This window comes from Eleutherodactylus coqui, chromosome 6, assembly GCF_035609145.1.
Source record: "Eleutherodactylus coqui strain aEleCoq1 chromosome 6, aEleCoq1.hap1, whole genome shotgun sequence".
Taxonomy (NCBI): domain Eukaryota; kingdom Metazoa; phylum Chordata; class Amphibia; order Anura; family Eleutherodactylidae; genus Eleutherodactylus; species Eleutherodactylus coqui.
Window position 1 is genome coordinate 185,464,069 of NC_089842.1, and position 23,970 is coordinate 185,488,038.

The 23,970-nt window shown below is 39.2% G+C and overlaps 1 protein-coding gene across 2 annotated transcripts in view; it reads left to right on the forward strand.

The window, feature by feature from the left end:
- Positions 1–589: 589 nt before the first annotated feature.
- The window catches only part of PAX9 (paired box 9), a 35,386-nt gene continuing 12,005 nt past the window's right edge, over positions 590–23,970 (forward strand). For both annotated transcript variants that reach the window (XM_066608444.1, XM_066608445.1), the window contains exons 1-3: positions 590–750; positions 1,044–1,670; positions 6,387–6,523. In XM_066608444.1, the coding sequence (XP_066464541.1) occupies positions 747–750; positions 1,044–1,670; positions 6,387–6,523 (768 nt within the window). In that variant the 5' untranslated portion in view covers positions 590–746. The remainder of the gene's footprint in view (positions 751–1,043; positions 1,671–6,386; positions 6,524–23,970) is intronic.

Here is a 23,970-nt window from a genome sequence, read left to right on the forward strand (position 1 = left end):
GATACATAGAAGATAAATGGATATTGCTCTTCTAGGAAATGCAAATAGTACAGTAGATCAGCAAATACATGTATCATATAAACATTAAACTAATTATATGTAACTATTTCAGGATGCCATTGTTTTCAGTATGGTGTATACTGCTACTTTTCTACCACTCATTAAAAAATGTATTGACTGTTATTTTTGGGCTTATGCAGCTGTCATATTATTACTTTTATTATTAATATTTTGCTCTGGGTTGCAGATTTTCTGCATCGGTCTACAGTATCTGTCTAGCTCACTGTTGCATGGCATGGAGTTAGTTAACAATGGCACTGAGCCTCTGCATCCATAACCTCATTTGCAGTGTGCCTGGGACTTACCGCATCTCAGAGGGTAAATATCCTGTAATCAGTAATCCAGGTGCAGATCAGGCTTGAAAGGGACTCAGCAGAGAGCAGTGAAGCAGCCAACAGACTCCTGTCTGTCACTACAGAGCTCCAATGGCATGGGGGCATTCTGCCCAGCCAGCCCACCGTAGGAGTGTCTACCACAGTGACAGTGCAGCCCTGCCCTGCCCAGCCCACGTTGCTATTAGAGGGAAATACAGAACTTACACTGTTACACCAAGAAAAGGAAGGATCTTCTTATTCACCTTTAATTCTGCATCCCTGCTACCAAGCAGAGCTGTGCAGCCTGGATTTATCTGGCCTACTCCTGTCAGGTCCCCCAGCAGGACACAAAGGGGAACCCCTACCTGAGTCATGGGTAAGTGTCTCAGATCCTACTGCACATAGCTGTCAAGTCTTCCTATCTATCCACGATCTTTCTAAACTAGTCCTAGCAGCAAGTTAAGGATCATTAGGAAAGGCAGTCAGTGTAATCACTGCTGGAGGATTCTTATTATACCTGGATAAATGGAATAAATTGTTGTCTGTAGCAGCAGTTTGCTTAAGTTAATTCTTGCAAGTAACCCATTCACTACCAATAAGGTGAATAAAAGCTTTGTTGATTGTCATACACCCAGAACTAATGCTAGGTTGACATGTATCTGTCCACAGAACCTGCCTTTGGAGAAGTCAATCAGCTAGGAGGGGTGTTTGTGAATGGAAGACCCTTACCTAATGCCATCAGGTTGAGGATTGTGGAGCTGGCTCAGTTGGGGATCAGGCCTTGTGACATCAGTAGACAACTGCGGGTTTCCCATGGATGTGTCAGCAAGATTCTGGCTCGGTACAATGAGACTGGATCCATTCTTCCAGGAGCCATTGGTGGCAGCAAACCTCGAGTGACCACCCCAACTGTGGTGAAACACATCAGGACCTATAAACAGAGGGACCCTGGGATCTTTGCCTGGGAAATCAGGGACAGGCTTCTGGCTGATGGGGTGTGTGACAAGTACAACGTGCCCTCAGTCAGTTCCATCAGCAGGATCCTCAGAAATAAAATTGGAAATCTGTCCCAGCAAAGCCACTATGACTCCCATAAACAGCATCACCACCCTACAGCCGCATCAGCACTGCAGTACAATCATATATATTCCTACACCAACTCTATTGCTGCAGGAGCTAAAGTGCCCACACCGCCCGGCATGCCCTCCATACCTGGCACCATGGCAATGCCCAGGACCTGGCCCTCATCACATTCTGTCACGGACATACTTGGAATTAGGTCTATTACAGATCAAGGTAAGCAGTCTTCTTCTTCCATTCTCATTCTGTTCTTTTCCTTCCTCTTCATTACATTAAATTTTTACAAACACGTGGGAAAGTTTGATTCTACATTACATGGTTACATGTAACCACTTTTTACTTTACAGTGAAGTTTACACCTAAATCTGCTCAACAGTGATACAAAGTTGCACATCATTTTCCTGTGAGTGTGAGAAATAAAAATAAGTAATTCTATTACTAATTTCATATTTAATCCATAAAAGTACACATTTATAATTGTACAACAACCATAAATAATAAATAGAAGAATACTAATACTAATCCTAAAACATAAAAATCTTTTATGTTACAGATGAAGCACACATTTTTTAAACATTCAAGGCAGATGCAGTATATATATTGTAGGTTAGCTATGTATCTCATATCATTCTATCTATACTACATGGTGAAGAGAAAAATAGCATGGTACCATGTTAGCAAGAAAAATCCTTGTAACATTAAAAACTCTGGTATAAAAAAGACAAAAATATTACAGGAGGTGATAGTTTTATTGGCTAACCAGAAAAATGATATATACAAACTTTTTGAGGCTACTTAATGCCTCTTTATCAGGTTTAGGTCAGATTATAACTGAGGAAATATTTATACTCAACACAACCAAGACCTAGTATTTATTTACATTTAAAAAAACAGGATAACAAATAGGAGGAAAACCACAGCATTTATATAGGGATAAGCTAAAAATAGAGACCTTTCACACGGGATGGAACTACGTGCAGGACGCAGCCAAATCCGCAACTGCGCAATTGCACACCAAAATCCGCAGCTTTAACTGCAGATTTTGATTTGGAATTGTAAGGCTGGGTTCCCACACTGTGTATTCCCAACAGAAATCTTGCAGTTTGGCGGCAGCGAAAAACCGTGAGAATTCCGCCAGGAAAGCGCTACTTCAGAACCCGCGGCACACAGCCGCGGGTTTTGGAGCGGCTTGGCCACACGCTTCTTTATTGTGGCCGGTGCTCCCATAGAGGAGAGTGTGGCCGCAATGGAAAAAAAAAGAATGGACATGCTGCGGACGGCGAATCCGTCCTGCAGCATCGGCTTCTGCTGCGACGGATTCAACGTCCCTTGTGGATGAGATTTCTGAGAAATGTCGTCCACATGGCTGGCTAATTCCGGGATTGGCAGCCACAGGAGGATTTGCCACCACAAAATTACGGACGGAATTTCCACGGCAAATCCGCTCTGTATGAACCCAGCCTAAGCAGGTTTTCAATTCTGCATCAAAATCTGCAGGGGCCTATTCCATGCCATGTAGAACAATGATGGTCTGGATAAATACGTTCCCTCAGTTATATCGGACTAAGCATGATAAAAGGGCATTAAGTAGCCTGGAAAGCTTACATATATATATTTTTACTGGTTGGCCAATAAAGGTATCACCTCTATAATATTTTTGTCTTTTTTATACAAGAGTATTTAATATTACAAGTATCTATCGTGCATGCATATTTTCCTTTATTAGTATTATTAGAAGACACACACATGTACTCCTCCAATAATTTATATCTGCAGGTATTGACCAATTATGTACCTGTCATCACTAATATAAAGCACATAATAAAAAGCTTTCTTTAGTGATGTTGCTTGCAGACACAATGTGACAAAGTGTCAAGATCTTCCCTGACTGGTAGTAGCTCCTGTGCAGTGTAGCTTCTCCATCTAATACTTGTAGACATGCTGAGAAAACTGTGTATAAGGGAGATCAGGTCTAATAGAGATGAAGGGTGAAGAAGTACAGTCCCCAGCTTTTCACTTGAGAGCAGGCCTGTGTCATCAGCTCTGTGCCTGCTGGAAATTAGGGGAAAAGTTTCACTTCTCTCGTTTGTGCAATCAGACTAAATTTACCCAGACAGGAAGTTCAAATGTCAGATAATTGGTTTCATTCTGAGGCACAGAGTACAACCTCTGGGCATAATGTGTACATGAGGAGAGATCTGCCCTTCACCTAGAGACTCATTTTCTGCTTATTTCCTCGCATATGATGGACTCTTATGCTCCATCTCCCATACAGGAAATCTGTGGTACCCAGTAGCCAAATAAAGGCCCAACTCTCTCAGTTGGAACTAGTCAGGTCCTATCAATGGCTTAATGAGACAATGTGCTTTATCCGCTTCCCTATAAAGAGCCAGAGACTGCTCTAGAAATATACACAGATTACCATTTCCTGAATTGGCCTAACATTGGAGAATTAGATTACAAATTGGGAATGTTTGTAGATCCCTCTAATGGTTTCCTCTCTTATTAACACCACATTGGCAGTCAGGCCTCCAAGGGAACTGTCTGGAGTTGTTCCTCTATGTCTCAGATTTTGGGGGAAAGATTCCTGAGCTGTGTATAGGGGTCTGCTCTGCACTGCTCAGGCCATTAGCTTGTTCTTTGTGAGCAAATTGTTAATTTATTGGACAAAGCATTGCTTCTGACATGGGGACAGCTCTTTCTAGTGGGGAAAGTGTGAACTGGGTTATTAATAGGGCAGAGAACCTGCAGGGGAGAAGGGTCCCAGAGAGAGGAGTTTTCATTTACCATTTTTACGTATATTGCATGAACATCTGGTTAATTTGGTAGAGTCAAAGTATAGGGTAAGGCTAGGTTAACACTTGTGTTAAAAAAAAGTTTGTGTTATGTCCACAAAAAACGGATGTTTTTTCATACATGTGATCTCTAGATACATCCATGTGCTCTCTGTATTCAGTCTGTGAGTACATTTTTATTTCTCTGTATTCAATGCGATTTTCAAGTCCACAAGAAGAAAAAAAGTAACATGCACAATTCTTTTTTTCTACATATTTAAAAAAAAGATATAGAATAGCCAAATCTTGTCTGTAAAACAGATCAGAATAGTGCAGTCCATGTCTGTGAGAAAAAACTTGGTTGTGTGTGTTGCACCATAGAATAATATGGGTCCGTATATGTCCGGTTATAGTCAGTTTTCTTAACAGATTACACACGAATTAAATAAACACTAGTGTGAGGGAGATCTAAGATGCATAAAATAAAAAGTCGAATTAGTGCATTATGTGAACGTGTTCACAAAAATGTGAAAAAAGAAAATAAACTAACAAATGACAAATATCTAACAAAATACAAGGTCATAAAATGCAATATATAAAAATATTAATAAAATGCACATAAATATTTTTAATGATTTTTGCATATTATATGTATTATTGGTTTATTTTTGTATAAGCTATAGTACATATAAAATATAATATACTGATAGAAAATAATTGTAAAAACACTACTAAATATAATTACATCCTATTACATCCAAAGTATTTCCCGTACTTTGAAACTGAAATTTAATATCATGCTAATTTAATACATCTTCTAAAAGTTGTGTGCTGCTATACAGTGTACATTATAAAAACAGGGTTACCTGTTATCTCTACCTTATTTGTTAATAATTATATACAGTATGTGCATAAGCTTTTTTTTTTTTTTTTTTTAAATCCTAGCTCTATTACATGGTATACAGAAGGGATTCTAGGACTTATGGGCACTTGGGAGTTCTGGATCCTTGTCACCCAACTTTTCCAGACCCTTCCTCCTATGCAATCTGGAAAGACAGAAATTCAGATCCGACTGCATTGTAATAATGACTCTGGAAAGTTTTTTCCCCCACTGTAAAATAAACATTTCTGACAAATTCTGGAATGCTAAGTATTTTCCATATTTAATCCTTTCTTCAAACACAGGCCGCACTTTTTCACCAAATTCTAGAGGCTGCAGACTATTTTTCTTGTAGGAAAATCCAATTTTCTAACAATATGGGGATGAATTAATGGTGAACTGTACTACAGGCTGTCACATGTAGGCTGTGATTAATGAGCCCTGTGATTAATGGCTGCGGCTAATTATTGCATTTTCCCTCTAAGTCATGTGATTCTCTATTGCAATTCTCAGTATTTATCCTAAAATCCACATTTCCATTTCCACTGAAAACATAGTAACTTCTATTTTATTTGCATCTATGAATTTCACACATTGGGGAGAGCAGCCTGCAGGATACAGAAAGCCAAGATATACACTCAGGATAAGTGCTCACTCACCGCAATATTTTACTAACCTGATTGCAGGGCTTGTAATTATATGTGGGGAGAGGGCTGAGCAAGAACCAGGGGCAACCAGGTCAGGCGAGATTATACACCAATGTGACATATTTACCATAGATGGATAAATATAATTAGATAGATTAAAAATAAATTACATAGATCTTTCATACATGGAATCTAGATATTCAGTAACAGAAGAGAACAATTAGAAAATCTGTCTGCCTTGAGATTTTTTCTATATCTCTAATGGTGTTTTTAAGAATTATTTAGAAAATATACAGTATGGGATTTATTATTTATGCATATTTTGCATACATATAGCTGATTCTAATATTGAATTATATTACTGTACCATCGTATTTTGCTTATTTATGCTTTAATAAGACATGCATTACCTATAAAAATTGTTGCAAATTTTATTAACCTCAACATGACTGTAACATCAGTGTTGTAGAGCGGAGTTGTCTGTCAAGGAGTGTGATTTGATCGCAGGATACGTGATCTATGGGTTTTTTTGAGTATGTATATATGTGTGTGTATAATATTATATAATGGTGTGTTTGTGACAAAGTGTATAATAACAGTAGTACTGACTGATGCTCGCCTTTGCCCGCAGTCAGTGACACTTCACCCTATCATAGTCCCAAAATTGAAGAATGGAGCAGTCTAAGTAGAAATGGCTTCCAGTCTACCCAACACATGATCAATGGACTGGAGAAAGGCTCCCTAGACCAGGAGGTCAAGTATAGCCAAGTAAGTGCACACAAGAACTAAAATACAGTATACTGTATATAGTCACTACATTTGGACGATCTGATGGTTGGCATTGTTATATTAGTGCTGCAGTTCCTTTTTGGTCCGAACTAAAATACAACGTAAAAATGTATTCTGCATGATCATTCTTCCTATTGGTGGCGATGTATATTGATATTTTGCTTTGCATCATGTCATTTCTTCTATATAGGGATGAATGTTGTACACTGCGGTTTGCATGCAGTGTTCGCTATTGGTAGTTAGATATGAATTAAAAAAAGATCAAATTATTTATAATAGTTCTAAAATGCAGCAAATAAATAGAAACCCGTGTATTTTTTGTGTGACCATCTGCAAATGATATCCAAATGTCATTGGCATCATAATGATATATTATATGGAGGCACAGGGCTCATTGACATATGTCGGCTCTCCCGATAATTGTCCTTGTCCTGTACTGAAGCCTTGTTAGTCTCACAGACTGCAGTGTAGTCTATTCGTTGTATTCTGTGTAGGTGAATAGTATCCAGTTGTATACATTCTGCAGGAGATACAATAACACATCGGTGAATTCTATGGATGGTTAACATTTTTTGTTAATTAGAACCCTTTTGCTATATTGTACTGGAGCTTATCCTATCATGTAATCTAGATAGTTTAGATAGTTGTAAATGTGTTTATACTGTATTATTAGTTGCAGTGCAATAAAAAAAAGTTGCCAACACAGGGATATATAGGAATAATATATCAAATCTTCTACATAGATTCCTGCTGTTTCTTCTTATATCCATATTCAACCTTGTAGGACTATTCTGTTGTAGTAAGGATAATTGATTAATATGAGAAATAATGTCATATGACTAGAAGTTAGCCACAGTTGGACCATGTAATACTATACAACCCATATACTGTAATGCAAGTGCTTGTGGTTCAAGGACTGAGCAACTTGTGGATAGGCAGTATTTAAATGTGCTTTATCCTTTGAACTATTATCTATAGAGTTGGACTATATGTGAATATTTCTGTATATATATATAATCAGTCCTTTAAACAAAGCAATGTTTTTAATATAATGTTAGATCACTTGGAATATATGACTTTTATGCACCAAAATAGATAAGAAAAGCATAACATTGGATATCCCCAACTGCACATTGATGTACATTAATGCAATATGGTTCACTGATTACAGGAAAACTCCCCATATGAGGAAGAAATTGCAACATTCTACAAAACAGAACCACATAAAATATTAACTTAGGACCTCTCCATACTGTTGTATGGATTTTACTCCACAAACTAATGAAAACATAGGATTTTACAGACCCATAGGCTATAGTGGGTTAAATACAGTCAAACAATGGATATGTTTGACTATAATTAGCAAGGCATATGTTTTTGTGGGTTTTTTTCCCCCTGTGGGATTGAAAAGCATAGCTTACTATGCATTACTATTCCACAAAAAAGTATAGAAAATGTATACATTTTTAAAACCTTGCAGTCAATGGAAAATGTATGGAAACATATGGTTGTATGTTTCCATATGGTTAACATACATTTTTTTGTGATCAAGGGAAAAAAAAGCATTGACCTGCAAAATTGTAAAAAAAAAAAAAAAGTTAACAGTAAAAAACATAGTTTTTCATATAAAAACAGATCAAAATGTATACCGTGCATGTGATTTAAAAAACATAAAAGTATATGCTTTCATATAGGTGACACACACATGAAAGTGCCAGTGTGGATGGGCTCTAACTTCATCAGAGCTGGAAAAGTAAAGCAAAGTGTTCATGAAGAGTTACAGGATGTTTTCTTCCCTATTTATGTGTCTCTGAATCTCTGGATACCAAAGAGTAGAGTATTGCAAGAGCTCAGATGACAGCTACACAGTCTGAGGTGCTAGATGACATTTCTGATGGCAGAATTGACATAACATGTCTGCTTGCAAGAGAAGTCAATAGTCATTCTTGCTCACAGTAACCAGGGTTCAGCTTCATTTAGTAAATTATTTTTTTACTTATTTTACATTGATTTAATGTATCAATCAAGATATGCCAAGTCTATCAAATAGCGTGCACAACTCTGTTAAATTTGGCGCATCTTCTGCCTGCCTCACCTAGGTTTATGTTGTTTTTTCTACAATATTAATAAATCTGCTCCATTATGTGTATAAATGATTAGAAAATGGAAACTCTGAACCCAAATCCAAATAAAAAACGTTATGTCCCATTCACATCTACGTTTAGGTTCCGTTGGGCTTTCTGTTTCTCTTTTCTCTTTTTGGAACAGAGACACTTAAATGAAACTTACTTTAAACAAATCAGCTTGTTTCCCATTGTTGGGGGAAAAAAACCAGAAACCTTTTCATGTGAATTCATTCTGTTTGACTTCTGTTTTTTCTACAGGACTAATAGTGAAACAGAACGGATTAAAACAGAAAGGTTTCCGTTTTTTTCTATCATTGATTTCAATTGAAAAAAAAACGGATCCGTTTAAATTCAATTTAACTTCAGTCTCTCTGTTCCAAAAATGGAACAGAGACATGGAAAGCCCCAACAGAGCCCAAATGCAGATGTGAATGGGGCCTTACTCCAAAAGCAACATACATCTGGCCAGATCACACAGGCAACACGTAATCTAACAACACATTACCTCTGTTTGGCTGACCAGACTGTAAGCACTTTTTATAGAACTTGATGCACCTCTACAGGAATGTCTAGCAATCCCATCATTTCCATATTAATTTTATTACATAAAATCATTTTTTTGATGTGATGCCCACAATGTAAACCAGTTCTATCACTAGCGATCAGATATATTTACTTGTGGCCAGGCATAGATGCAGCAGAGCTGAAATTACCTTTGTAGATTGTGATACATCTATAGGAACCTGCATGGATTGCGCCAGATGGGATGAGCAGAAGCTGTAAGGAGAACAGTAGGGAACAGCTTCAGCTAATAATCCAGTGGCCTCTTATTTATCAGAAGGATTGCTCTAAATATCAGATTGATGAATGCAAGAAGTCTTGTCCACTCTATTAATATATTGCAAGGGTATATCATGAGGGAATAGATCCCCATTGCATGCCTTATCTTCCCATGGTGCTTGTATTCCATCCCAATCCCCTTTTCCATGATCCTTGTGTAGATTCGCCCCTGCCTTGCTTGCTGATGTTGCATCACATATGGCAAAAGGGAATAATTCACTTGTTTTTTCCAAAAGTACCGAGATGATTCCAATTTTGATAGGATTTCTTTCTCCAGAGGCTCCATAGCTGCCACCTGGTCGGTTACACTCCACCAATCTGTGACTAGCATGTTGAATGACAGTGGTGGCCATGTTATCAAACCTATAGTAGGATCTGCTTCCACCATTATATTTGTGCCCACTCTCTTTAGTGTGCTTTAAGACTGGCGATACAATTGTCTGATTTTCACATGATGCGGGAGTAAGTGAAAAACGCAGAATTATGAAACCAATGATTTTCAATAGTTTCATTCCCATTTCCGATGTTTTCACTCATGCGATGTTACGAGATTTAAAAATTGTAGCACGTCCTATCTTTTTGTGTTTTGCGTTTTTTTTTCTTGCCCATGTTCCCCTATGGAGCCTCCTTTTTTATCGCAACACACAAACTTGAGATGTTCGTGCGATGCGATTTTAACATTAGAAACTCCTATTTGGCTTTTGCGAGCGGCAGCGATGCGCAATTTTTCACAAGAAAAAGCATCGCTAATGCTCAAAAAAAATTGCCTGAACAAAGCTTCAATTTTGCCCGGATTTTCTTGTAGCAATATCATGATCGCCAGTGTGAAGGAGCCTTTCTGAGATCCTTTGAAGCTCAATAATTGACTATTCTCTATTCTACGGTGATCTTATATACAGCAGTTACGGCACAGTTACTAGAGATACCTCCAACAGCTCACTCGGGACTTCACAATAACTCCCAAGTGGAAGGCTGGGTTCACATACTTTGGTTGTGTCCAGCCATCATTTTCATATCAGAGCTGGATATAACTGATGCCATTTTGATGTATTTTAGGGCCTAATCCGGTTTCCATAGCTGGATCAGAATGCTGTTGGCCATGTTTTTGTATCTAGCTTCCTGACAGGTCCAGTGCAAAAACTAAAGCACAATATACAAGCAGCAATCTCATAGTCTAATAAGAGATCAGTCCTTGTATCAGTTTCTGCCTGGCGTTTGATAGTCATGCTGGAGGGATGAGATGCCAAATCACCATACAAATGTCAAACCATCCTAAGGGTATAATCACAGGAATGATTTTTTTTTGTCTTAATAATCAGACGGAAATAAAGCATATTATTTTAAATTATTTTACCGGGGGGATTTTTTAATTAATCAATTTGAGCAAAAAAAAATCTAAATCACAGTATGTCCTATTTTGTGGAGATTTTGAATGAAAGTCATCCATTCATGTCTATGGGTGCTATTAAAAAAAAGGAATGCACTCATTTAATGCAATTGCGACCCTTTTTTTCAATTGCATGGTAACCATAGAAGTTTGCAGAACCTTTAATTACATCATTTGGGCCATCATGGTTTTTTGGTTAACAAGCAAAAAAATTGGATGCATAATGCATATGAATTGCAGGACGGAATTGCATACGCAAAATATGCGCTGGTCAATCATCCTCTTGAAATCAAAGTATTGAGCACGTAAATGTTATTTAGGGCTGCCTTTACTATATTGGTAAGACATATGTTTCTAGGCGAAAACCTAAATAACAGCATGCTAATTAGCTTTTCACTGTTAGTGAATGGCTTTTCTGTGATGCTGAATAGCTCAACCACTTGTGCTAAATACAGCATTTTTGGTAAAAGATGTCCTTTTATGTTGTCCTCTATCAGCATCAGTGCTAGAGTATAGCCAAGCTGGGTTGTGATCCTTGAAAGAGTTAATCCTTTATAAACTCCCCAGGCCATTCTGCATGCAGATGCAGCGGAGAGAATGACTTGCACGTGGCACATTACATTGTGGTAGAGAGCGTTCTCATGCGTTTTAGAATTTAATTAGCAACAAAGTAATACAAGACATTTGACAATTAATACAATTTTATCCTATTTTAATATTTAAAGTTACAGAATTCGATTTTGGTTTATAATTGTACCAGAATGTGTCAATGCAGATTGTTCATTTACAGCTACACATTTTATGGTCTGCACAATAATGCAATTAGTGACAGACAACCAATCAGATGCTTGCTTGTAACCTTCACTTGTAGCTAGAGATGAGCGAATATACTCGTTTCGAGTAATTACTCGATCGAGCACCGCGATTTTCGAGTACTTCTGTACTCGGGTTAAAAGATTCGGGGGGCGCCGGGGGGTGGTAATGGGGGAGCCCTCTCTCCCCCCCACTCCCCGATGCAACCCCCCACTCACCCACGGCGCCCCCCGAATCTTTTCACCCGAGTACGGAAGTACTCGAAAATCACAGCGCTCGGGCGAAAAAGGGGCGTGGCCGAGTAGGTTTGCTCATCTCTACTTGTAGCTCAACTTGATTAGTTGCCATACTGCCATGGAAATCACCATTGTTCACTATTTAGTCCGGGTGATGCGATGGACATATAGGTGTATGACTCCGTTCAGTACAGGTATCAGAGCTCGCTTATGTAACGCTACACACCAGTCTTGAGCCACCCCAACCAGTAGAACCCTATTTTGGGTCTCACACTCCTAAAATTTTGGTTCAGCACAAACCAGAACTGAGCTTTTAGCAAAGTTTAACTTGAAACAGAGTTCTACTGGTTTGGTTCGCTCAACACTAGTCCTGCTGTATACCACTGTCTAAGAGCTATAAAAGCCCTGAATAACAATACAAGAGTGCTATATAGAGCTTCTATAGCTCTTAGACAGTGTTATACAGCAGTTTTAGGGGTTTTGGTGTACTTTTAGTTCAGTTTGAACTAATTCAGGACAAACCAAACTTTTTGCAAATGTTCAGCGAACCTTTTAAAAGTTTGCTCATCACCACTAAAGACCAATGCATGTCATTGCTCATCACATGTATAGGACAGATTCTTATTTCTGTAACTAAACAGCAAAGGTTTCCATTCAATGATTAGAAGAAATGATCTTGAAGAAGATACATTGACATCATGACCACTGTTAATACTAAGAGTAACATTACTGATATTTTTAAGCATTAGTCTATCTACATAAATACAACACAGCTTATATGTGGCAAACTCCTTCACTTTTAGGAAATGTATCACATCATCTTTGATATATTGAAGTATGTTCCATTTTTTAAATCTGTTTTTATTTGCTGAGTGTAGTTTTTTTTTTATTCTATTGTCTGTACATGATTACAAGGGGCGGCTATCTCGCCTAAGCTGCTAACAGCATTTACAAATATGCTTTACAGCAGCCACATAGGCCATTCACAAAGTGGACAGGAGGGGACCCATTGAATTCTATGGGAGAGTGTTGTGGGTATGCTCTTTATGTGCAGAGGTCATTGTGCAGGAAGGCTGAAGAGGTGAGCTGTGACCATTACCTATTGTGAATGGTTGACCCTGTTATGGATTGTGGTTGGACACATTTACACCTGCACAACTTGGTAATTAATGGGCACCATAAGCAGAGGGGCAGCTTGATGCACCTGAATTATCAGATTTTTGAACTGATGCTTCTGTAGCTCTGACCCTGCCATAAGCCTTCAAGTAATGCCCAGTCACCCACAAACTCCCCTGGAGATAGTACACATAGTGAGAAAGTTCGATAGGCATAGACACGTTTTTCTGATTTTTTATTGACCAAACCATGATATTAGGCCGGCGTCCATGTAGAAATGACAAGACCCTTGTGCGCAGAAAACGTACAGTCGAATACATACAAAAGCCCAAAAAAGCAAATTTCATTCTGCAAATATGTCATGCTCATGTGCGCGCAAATAAATGTACGCTCATGTAACACCAACCTTGTACATCCATATGCTTACCAAAGTTCAGCTTTAAATTTTGCATTTCTTCTGTTCTGATGTACGAGGCTCAGTATCCTCACCACATAGTGAGTGCGGCTGAGTTACGGCTACACACCTATTGAATTTGGTCATTTACGCATGTCAAAAATAAATACAGATAGACACGTATTGTTGAGAGAAGATAAAGTAACAAAGTAGATTTGTGTATATATAAGTATGTGGTAGGCTACATCTTATTCATCATAGAGTACTTTATAGTGTACATACAAGTTAGTGTCCTTCCCCTTGTATTCATACAATCCCTAGCTGCTCTGTCTCATGTAAGGGCCACCTTCACTTCTCCTTGACACAATATATATTCATTATTAAGAATCATTTCTTCTACTATGTAAGGCTAGCTTTACACCGGCTATTCCGTGCTGCTGCACTTTTTTTTACCTACCGTACCTGCTGCGTCTTGTTTAGTGTAGTAATGAATAATGGCTCCCATGGCTAGTAGCCCATACTAGATTTTTCTGGGCCATTAATACATAACAATTGAGGCTTGCTCCAACACATGCTATATCACACAAGTATTCTCAGGAAGGCACTATACAATGATCCATTCTAAATGCACATTGATGCTATAACTACAGCTGCTACTAATGTGTAGAATTACTTATAATTACGTAGAATTGGAACATTGTATATAAATAATGCAAAATATATATATATATATCCTAATTTATAAATAAAGTGTGGAATCACCCATATAGAATGAAAACAGATATCACACACCTACCTGTCCATTGGGCAAATTAGAGTTGAATCTGAGATGGCGGCATTCAAAATGGCTGTCATTTTCGTGACATGGCCTAACAGGTTTCCCCCTTTCAACCCCCCACCCCAGCTTGTATGCAAAATTGGATCACCGCCTGCCAAACCGTTTTCATTCATTCTATATGGGTGTTTCCATACTTTTGAGACACCCTGTATAACTGAATTACAAAGCAAAAGTTAGTGTAGTTAATTGTAAATATCAATAGTAAAGCCGCGTTTATACACTGCGGGTTTGCTGCTAATTTTAAGAGCAAATTCTGTGCTAAAAAATCTGCACAAAAAATACAGTAAGGGTCGGTTTACACATACTGGAAAATGGTGCTGGTTGTCCCCAGCGGTCAATCCGCATCAAATTCTGCATGAAAGCTGTGGTGGAAAACACATCAAAATCTGTTGAAATTGAAAGGGTAAAATCTGCATAAAAAACCATATCAAAATCCGTACTAATAGTGTGGATTTTGACATGGTTTCTGCCATGGAATTTCGTATGAATTGTCCGCTGCGGACAAGCCATACAGTTTTTGGGTAAGTGTAAACATACCCTAAATGTAAGTGAATGTTCGCTGTTTTTTTTTTCTCAAACCACAGTAACATGCAGGAGATTTGAAGGCAGTTATGGAAATTAGAATCCTCAATATGTTCTAGTCCTTGAATAATTTGTTTGTGGATTTTACAATTTGCACGGTGGGAATGAACAGTGGTGTAGCTATAGGGGTCAAAAGGGTCACAGTTACGACCGGGCCTCAAAGGTTCCCCTTGCCACACTACATAGGTTGCACTTTAAATACAATTTGAATTGGCTGCACTTTGCTGTGGGAGCCAGTGCTTTGTTCCAGACTCCGGAAGACTGTCGGTTGCAATGGTAGCCCAGGGGAGAAGATCCATAGTGGCATCGGACAAGAGGAACCTGTGTGTTGCTTAGCAGAGATCCATTGCTACATTACTTCGGCATGCAGCTGCCAGACAGTAGAAGAGGGGGATAGTGGGCGCGGGATAGGGAGGTGTGTATCTAGAAGTGAAATGTCACCTTTTCACATGGATCCATGCAGAAGCACATTGGAAAATCTGCACGTAAATATTGCCTGTTGTATTCTGCTGTGGATTTCTGCCATGGTTTTACCCATAGTGATTTACAGTGCACGCAATGTGGATGAGATTTCAGGAACACTCATCCACAGTGTAAACAGGTCAATGGTCAATTTGTGCTGCGTCAAATAGCAGTTACACAGTCTTCAATAACACAATGCGTGCTTTTTGATGAATATGGCACAACTATGAGACTAGCATGCAATTCCCAAGAAACTAACTTTTTTCCCAACACTTTGGAAGTAGCTATGCATTTATTTTTTTCTTGAACTGTATCTTTATAGTAAGCTTGGCTCTGGCCCTATACCTATGTAGTGAGCTTGGTTCTGGCATGGTATCTATGCAATAAGCTTGGTTCTGTTACCATATCTATGTAGTAAGTTTAATTCTGTTCTCACATCTAATAAGCTCAATTACGTTATGTTACCATATCAACAAAGTAAACATTCTGGTACATTATTTAGTAAGCGGTGTATGGTACTGTATCTATTTGGTAAGCTTGTTTCTCTATGTATTAAGCTTGATTTAGCTACTGCATTTATGTAGCGTGCTTGGTTCTGGTACAGTATCTATGCACTAAAGCATCAGATCATTTTTAATCTTCAGCCTACAATCTTCATACAGCTCAGGACGCCTGGCAGACTTAGTCCACTTCTTCCATATTTCAAACATGATGAGGAGGGAAGTGTGTGGAGAGCGGTCACCATCTTCCTCCCGGGAATCTGGCCTGGAAGTGCTGGTAATAGGAATACTTCAGTTCTTAGCTCTTTTGTGAACCCCCCATTGTGTTTACTGGCTGCAGCTACCATCCAGCACATCCAGGTTCTTTGTCATATGTGCTAAAAATCTGGATTTATCTGTGGTTGGACAGAAAAATCTGCCCATCAACTACTAGTGATCTATGTTCTGGATAGGTCATCAGTAGTTGATGGACAGGGACGTACTTCTCTAATGGTCAGGACTGGATGTGACGTCAAGAAGCGTAACTTGGCGTAACATGGAATTTTAAATATTTTTTTTTAAACCAGACAACTCCTTTAACCCATTCAGTCTTTTGGGGTTTGGATATCATTATTGGTTGAACTAAAAATCTACATCAGAACCCTTAAAAAAATCCAAACCTAAATCCTCATGTGTCAATATACGTATTTACATACAAGTTTTGCTATGGATTGCCCCTTCACAATAGTTGAACTCTACAGCAATTCCACAATGTATAGGGCATGTTACATTATTTTAATTTCTGCAATTTACATTCAGTTACATTATAAAATCATTATGTATCTAGTACAACACTGTGCAGATATCAAATGTATTGATATACCCAGCTGGAAGTCTATAAATTCATAACTGTATGTACACGGCAGCGCCTTACCAGAAATACCAAAGAAAAGTAACTGCAAAGATGCAATCAAGGAAAAGAAAGTCATTGTAGATACAACCATCTTGCAGAACTAAGGGAATGATCCCTATGTACCTTATATAGATTATGCTCATTAGGAAAATGTGTTCTGTACTGAAAATGTACGGCTCAGGCCTTCGACATTCACTAATGTACTAGATACAGGACTAGTCTTAAAAGGATCTTTTCCCCCCCCCTCTAGCTGTTTTGCTTCAGAAAGCAGACAGCTCTGTGCATTGCATAGTGGCCAAGGTTGGTACTGCAGGCCGAGTCCTATTGAAGTAAATGTGATTCAGCCTGCAGTACCAACCCAGGCCACTACACAGTGTAGCTCCTGCAGTTGAAAGTGTGACAGCCCCTTTAAGACCGCCATACACAGACTTTTGTTTTCTGAACCCGCTGCCTCTCTGATGAGTATGGGAGTGGATCAATTTTCCCCCGGGGAAAGAAGAATCAGGGATGTTGAATTTCACCGATCTTCCCTTTTGTTTCCCAGGAGACAAGGCAGTGCAAAAGCAGTCTGGCTCCGACTTACCTCTCTAACCACATAAACATTGTAGCAAGTCAAACTGTGTGTAGGGTCGCCGGGGAAAATGACTGTTTGACGAGCGATCGTTGTTAAATGTGCATAGACAGCTTTCAAAGGGCCAATGCTGCCTCTTGAATTGTGACAACTGGTATGGCTTGTGTGACCGCATAGATCATAGACCCGCAAAGACTGTCAGGATACACCATACTTATCAGAGGTATTAAAAAAAAACTCTGAACTCAGCTGACTATACACATGGAATAAATTTTATGCTTTTCCCACTTAAGGCTGGGCTCATGTGGATATCTGTAACGGAAGACCTGCGAATGATCACGGAAACGAATTTCATATGGTCATGTATGCGTGTGGTTTTCAGCGCGGATGTACGTGCAAGGACAGCATATGATCCGCGCAGAAAACTGAAGGCGAGCAGGAAAAGTAGCCCAACTCCATTGAAACAATCTTCTATCGCTCAAGCGACATTGTCTTGTGCTGTCGTGGTGACAACCAATCCACAATCGTTCTACATGCAAAAAAGGCGCAGATATATCAAGGACAACTATTTAAGTACACAGGCTGCAATGGAAAGTAGTCTTCCCACACGAATACTGCCTGGGATAATGGTCTGCAAGAAATGTTCTATCACAGCTAGAGATGAGCGAGCGTACTCGCTAAGGGCAAATATCCGAGCGAGTATTGCGAGTACCTGCCCGCTCGTCTCAAAAGAATCAGGTGCCGGCGGGTTGAGCGGTGAGTTGCGGGAGTGAGCAGGGGGGAGAGAGAGAAATCCCCCCCCCCCCCCCCCCGTTCCTCCCCGCTCTCCCCATCGGCACCCGAATCCTTTGAGACGAGCAGGCAGGTACTCGCAAAAGGCAATACTCGCTCGAGTATTTGCCCTTAGCGAGTACGCTTGCTCATCTCTAATCACAGCCATAATGAGTCTAACAATTCTCTACACATGGCTGCCTGAATAGTAGCGGGGCATATGTTCTCCATTCAATCAGCTTGTGAACATTTTATCTTTCTATGACTTTCCTCTTTTTCTACATTGATTTATAGAGCAGGATATCTTTTATGCTAATAATCGAGCATCACAGATACTTTTCGATATATTTTGCAAGCCTAAAACTAATAATCTTGTGTCTAAACCATTCATTGCTCAGGAAGTAGCTTACCCATCCTTATAAGAGACATATTTACTATTGTCTAATATGAAGTCACAATGTCTGTCATATTCAGATGTTAGGAAATTACGAGACAGCTCAAGAACTTTTTTGATGTCACCTAAGCAGAACATCTTGACATGGGTTCATCAGACAGGGAATAGTTTACTTCTGCTTGTGTGTATATTTATATATAATATTATAAACCCTGTCTGATGGGAATCTGTCCTCATCTGGCAGATACTGGAGACAATGGCATCACACCAAGTAATAAGTGCACTCCTCTTCAATCCAGTCATAAAGGCAAGAAAATTAATGCCAAATAAGAGTAATCACTATTGGTTACAGCGTGGAGAGGAGAGAAAGGTCTGTCTGAATTTTCCTGTCATGGTCCATGTATTAGTCCTCACGTGGTTGTCCCTAAAGTTCTTGTCACATTTGTAACAGCATGGGGTGGGGGTTTGAATTCCTTTATGTCTGGATTAGCTCTGTCCGATGTGACCAGTATTTACTGATAACGTGGGAGATTGTTAGAATGATATTTGGGGACAAATGGAATTCTGTTTGGTTCTGGGTCATGCAAAAGAAGAGAAGATATAGCTCTGCATGAGCACTTCCAGAGACGTTAGAGAGCCTCAGATAGTTTTATACTCAACTTTATTTGTTGTGCTCGTCAGGATACAATGCTTGTAAGAGCTTGTAGTAGACAAGAGTCCTACTGCCATCCCAGTAATGCCAATGCTATTGATCAGATCTATATAAAAGAAGAGAAGTAAACATTGGTAGGTGCAGATTCATGTAGAAATATCAGGACAGATCTCAACCAGGGACACCGCGTTTTGTGCCCATACGGGGTCAATATAGAATAAACTAAACAAATTACATTTAAATAACAAAATTGCCATTACATCAAGTGGTCAGATGTCACAGTGGGCAAATTTACCATTTGACCCTTCTCTGACCATAGTTGGGCAGTCAACCATACCTCCATTCTGATTGTATTGTTCGTTGGAAATTTCCAAAGAAATACATTTTGTGATTGGCCAGACAATGTTTAAATGATTACAAGGCTCACTGCGACATCTGACCACTTGGTTCGATTCTACTAGCTTTAGGGTCAAATTCGTCTTAGTTTGTAAAGTAGACAAAAGGTCTGCATAATATTTCCTTTCATAGAAGCGATTAGTCATCTCTTGACATACGAGACTGTCGATGGATAACTGATAATCTTACCTATGTGGCCATGTTGGGAATGGGGGAGAACTGCTTGAGTAATACAATAGACATTTTCTGTCTGCAGGAAATGAGCTTGTAGTACCATTCCAGGCCACTACACAATGTACAGAGCAGTGCTAGTTCCTGCGCCCTGTGGATCCTGAAACCAACTGATTAGTAGAAATGCTGAATGTCGAACCCCCACTGATTTGACATTGATGACCTTTCCTGAAAATAGGTCATCAATATTAGAGTCCCAGACCATATACTATTATAGATCCCTTTTAACAATGTTGTGAAATGTTAATTGGGTACACAGTGACATCAACCCATACAGAAAATATATTCTATATATCTGTGCCAGCTTAAGTCATGCTGTTAAAAGATGGGGTTAGGGAACATGTAGTCTTCAAAATTAACATCAATATATCAGCATACAAGAGGCGACACTGGAACCCATAGCAGTACCTTGTACCTGTGGATATAACTGATCCCACAATCCGAAATGAGGAATTGGTTAGAATGATTTCAAAGAGACCCAGGAAAAAGGATTTAGCTGTGTTTCCATATGTCTGGTATTCCAGAAATCTTTTGACAGCTAGTAGAATTTTAATGTGCTGTATTGGAGTATAAGGCTGCAGGCATCCCATATTAAAAGGATGTTGTCTGGAGAAATGGAGACCATTCATGGATTACGGAAAGCACTTGTGATGCATCATGCCAAAAGGAGCAGGTGTGTTATACTGATGATGTAAATACTTTCTCTACAATTATTGAAAGAAGAGATATAATTTGAGTCTGTGCAGACCACAATGGCTTTGTCAAAAGGTTTGTGTAGATGTTTATGAATTTTGGGGAGTCCATACTGTAGTGAATTGAAGTTATGGGGTAATGGACAGTCAGATACAATTTTGCCTGGTTTTGGGATCTATGATTCCCTCTTTAAGCTACAGACCACACTGGAATATACTGATTTGGATCTCTATCAAGGCGGATGAAAGTATTGGTGTCAGTGTTTTGACATGATTTCTTTACAGTCTTCACCATAACTACAGCGTCCCCTTGTCCACGGGTTTTATGATCAAACATGACTCTTGAAGATTTACGTGTCAGTCCCTCCTCATTGGTAATATTGAAATGGCACTTCAGTTCCCCTTTCTATATGTGGGACAAGAGTTAAGAAGCATTCTGTTTCATTAAGGAGACCATAAGTCTCCACTGCATGACAGTCCTTAGATGGAGTTAAGTGACTCTTCTGTCATGTTCATGTTAGTAATAGAAAAGATAGGGACAGTGGGCCCTGTAGCATCTCTGTGAATCTTGGATATATTAGCAAATTGTGATAATTTCGCTGTGAACATAATGTAGGTTCTTCCATAACATGAAAGCACCCAAGTATGGAGTGAGACAGAAAGACATACCTTTTGCCAGGATCGCCATCTCTGAAGGGGGAGCGGGCCTGTACTTGTCCTCCTTGCTCCTATGCTTGTCTTCTCCACGTCTTGTCGGTCATCTGATGTCTGGTGGTACTGGAGGACATAGACCTTTTTAAAACCTACCTCTATGGGAGTCTGTAGACCAGTACTCACTTCAGGAATCAATTATTTGAGTCGGTAAACAGCGGTTCCGCCAAAATACATGTCCGTATTACTGATGTAGACGTGCAGCCATAATACGTTCATATGAAACTGGAATTATCACACAGAAATAGTGTGCTTTTAATGTTCTGTAGATATACAAAAAACTACTATCGTTTTGTTAGCTTTCTCTATCAGACTATTCTTCCAATGGAAGGGTAGATACAAGTTACTGTTTTACTACTTGGAGTTATGATCTGGATTGTAAGTTATTTTCTATCAGTAGTTAGGAACATTTGTTTAAAATGTTTTCAAAGTGTTGGCCACATCCTAGGTCTTCACTGAAAGTCTGGGTGGCTTCTTCAGTATTATATGGGAATGTACTTGGACCATCAACTAGGTTTTCTAAGAGAACTTGTCAAACACTAGAAACAATAGTACCTCACGCCACGTAAAAAGGTGCTCTTTGTAAGGATTATGCAGTCCAGTCATAAAGGCAAGGGAATCTATGGCAGATTGAAGCATATGGTGCAAAAATAGTGTAACCTCTGTTGGTCACGACTTGCATGGGGTGGTGAAAAATGTCTGTCTAGATTTATGTGTGATGGTCTCTATATCGGCCTTCACAAGGTTGTCCCTTACGTTTTTGCACTTTGTACCACAGAATGCAGTGGGGGTGAGTTTCATTATGTCTGCATACATTGTGTAAGACTGACCACTGTTTCCACATAATCTTGGAGCTTCGGCTGTTAGGGATTATTTGTGAACAAATATCCTTCTCAGTGGAAATCTCTTGTCTGTTTGTAGGTGGTTAAGTTTGAAAAGTGGAACTAGGGCGACTTCACACTGGCAAGAAAATTGTGCGATGCGAAAGGGAGTGAAAATGCAGAATTATGAAGCCAATGATTTTCAATGGTTTCATTCCCATCTGCGATGCTTTCACTCATGTAATGTTGTGCAAAATCACAGCCGGTTTTATCTTTCTGCAATATCGCCCATTGTTTTCAATGAAAGCAATGAGAGAACTTGATGATCCTCTGCTGCGGCTGTGACAGGGGAATCCGTTTCAGCCGTGGCAGGGAAATCCCTTTTCATCCAGGGGTTTCACATGGCTTGCAATAGCTATATTGGGCCATGGTTCACAGCCCGATATCACCCTCGCCAGTGTGAAGCCGGCCTTAAAGTATGAAGGATAACCACTTTGGAAGTAACAAGTCATCACTGCATGGCGCATGAAGCATGTAGCGGGATCACTGACAATTTTACTTATGCGGCCATATTGGGAAAGGAGTAGGGATTTTTTTTTTTTTTTTACAAAACTAAACCACCTACAGGCAAAGAGATGATCTTGAAACTAAGACAATTCCATTTATCCACAAACATTCTTGCAACCCAAAGATCTCTCACATCATTAGGAAATACTGGTCACTCCTACACGAAGCTTATCCAGACATACAGGAATTACAAAATCCCATGCCACGTTACAAATGTAACAAGAACTTAATGGTCAACCTCTTGAGGACCAATATCAGGACCATGACATGTAAATCCCGGTAGACATGTCTCTACCCCACAAGTCATGACCAATAAAGATTAGTCTTCTTTTACACCATCTACTGGTGTGCTGTGAATTTCTTTCGCATTTGACAAGAAATTTGTCTGAAGGAATGTACGGTGTAGGATTTTTTCAGGTAGGTCCGATGGCTTTAAACATGTCCAGCATTTTATAAGTATTACTTTGGACAACCCATTTAATTTCTACTGTGGTGGTACGGTATAGTTACTGAACATTTTCTGCCACATTTCCTCACAGATTACAGCTGATCACTGCTGGGCCCTATAGTGAGCTCCCCAGTGATCAGCTTATAGTTGGGCAAATACCCCTATTAAAAGACACTGATGAATGCTAACACCTTTAATTTTACATAAGCATTATATACAGCTATAATAATTAATAACTCAAAAGTACAAATTCAAATGAGAGATATTCAGTGTAAACATGGCCACCGACTGGGTGATGAGTGATAAGTTGTTACTTGTTTCGCTTCAGCTCACCAAAAATTTCTGGTTGATCTAAAGTCGTCTGGTGTAAAGTTGCAGTTATTTGCATTCCAACATCCTCTCTATGATCGATATCTCGGCAAACTACTAATGAACAATCATTGCTCTGTGTAAAAGCAAATGAACAACTGTTGTTTACTTGCTTCAATTACTTTTCTAAGCGACCATCTGAACGATATTTGCTCTGCCTAAAGGTACCTTTACCCTTACAGTATGTGATGTGGACTATAAACTGTTTGCACTAGCACTTTTTACCTTCAGAAATTTACGGTCAAATTTAATCCGCATGTTTCAGCAGGTAGACCCTTTGATGAGAAAAGCGTTTCAGTTTTCTCGATAACTTGCTGCTGCATGACCTGTCCAACCAACAAGTTCTTCTTTAGAGGTTATGGAAACCTTTGTGCATAAAAAAACAAAAAAACAATACACACGTTACTGAGTCTATAAGATGAATGTATTTGGTTGGTTTTTTTTTTGCATGGTTTTCATTCTCATGTATGAAGAAAGCTTCATACTTGGTTTGCAGCTCTCCTATATTCACTTTTCTAGCAGGGCTTATTCCTAGCACTGATCAGCTGGTCTCTCTCATGAACTTGCATAAGCTCAGCTACCACTCCCCTCTTTCAAAGGCTGTGTAGAACAGTCAC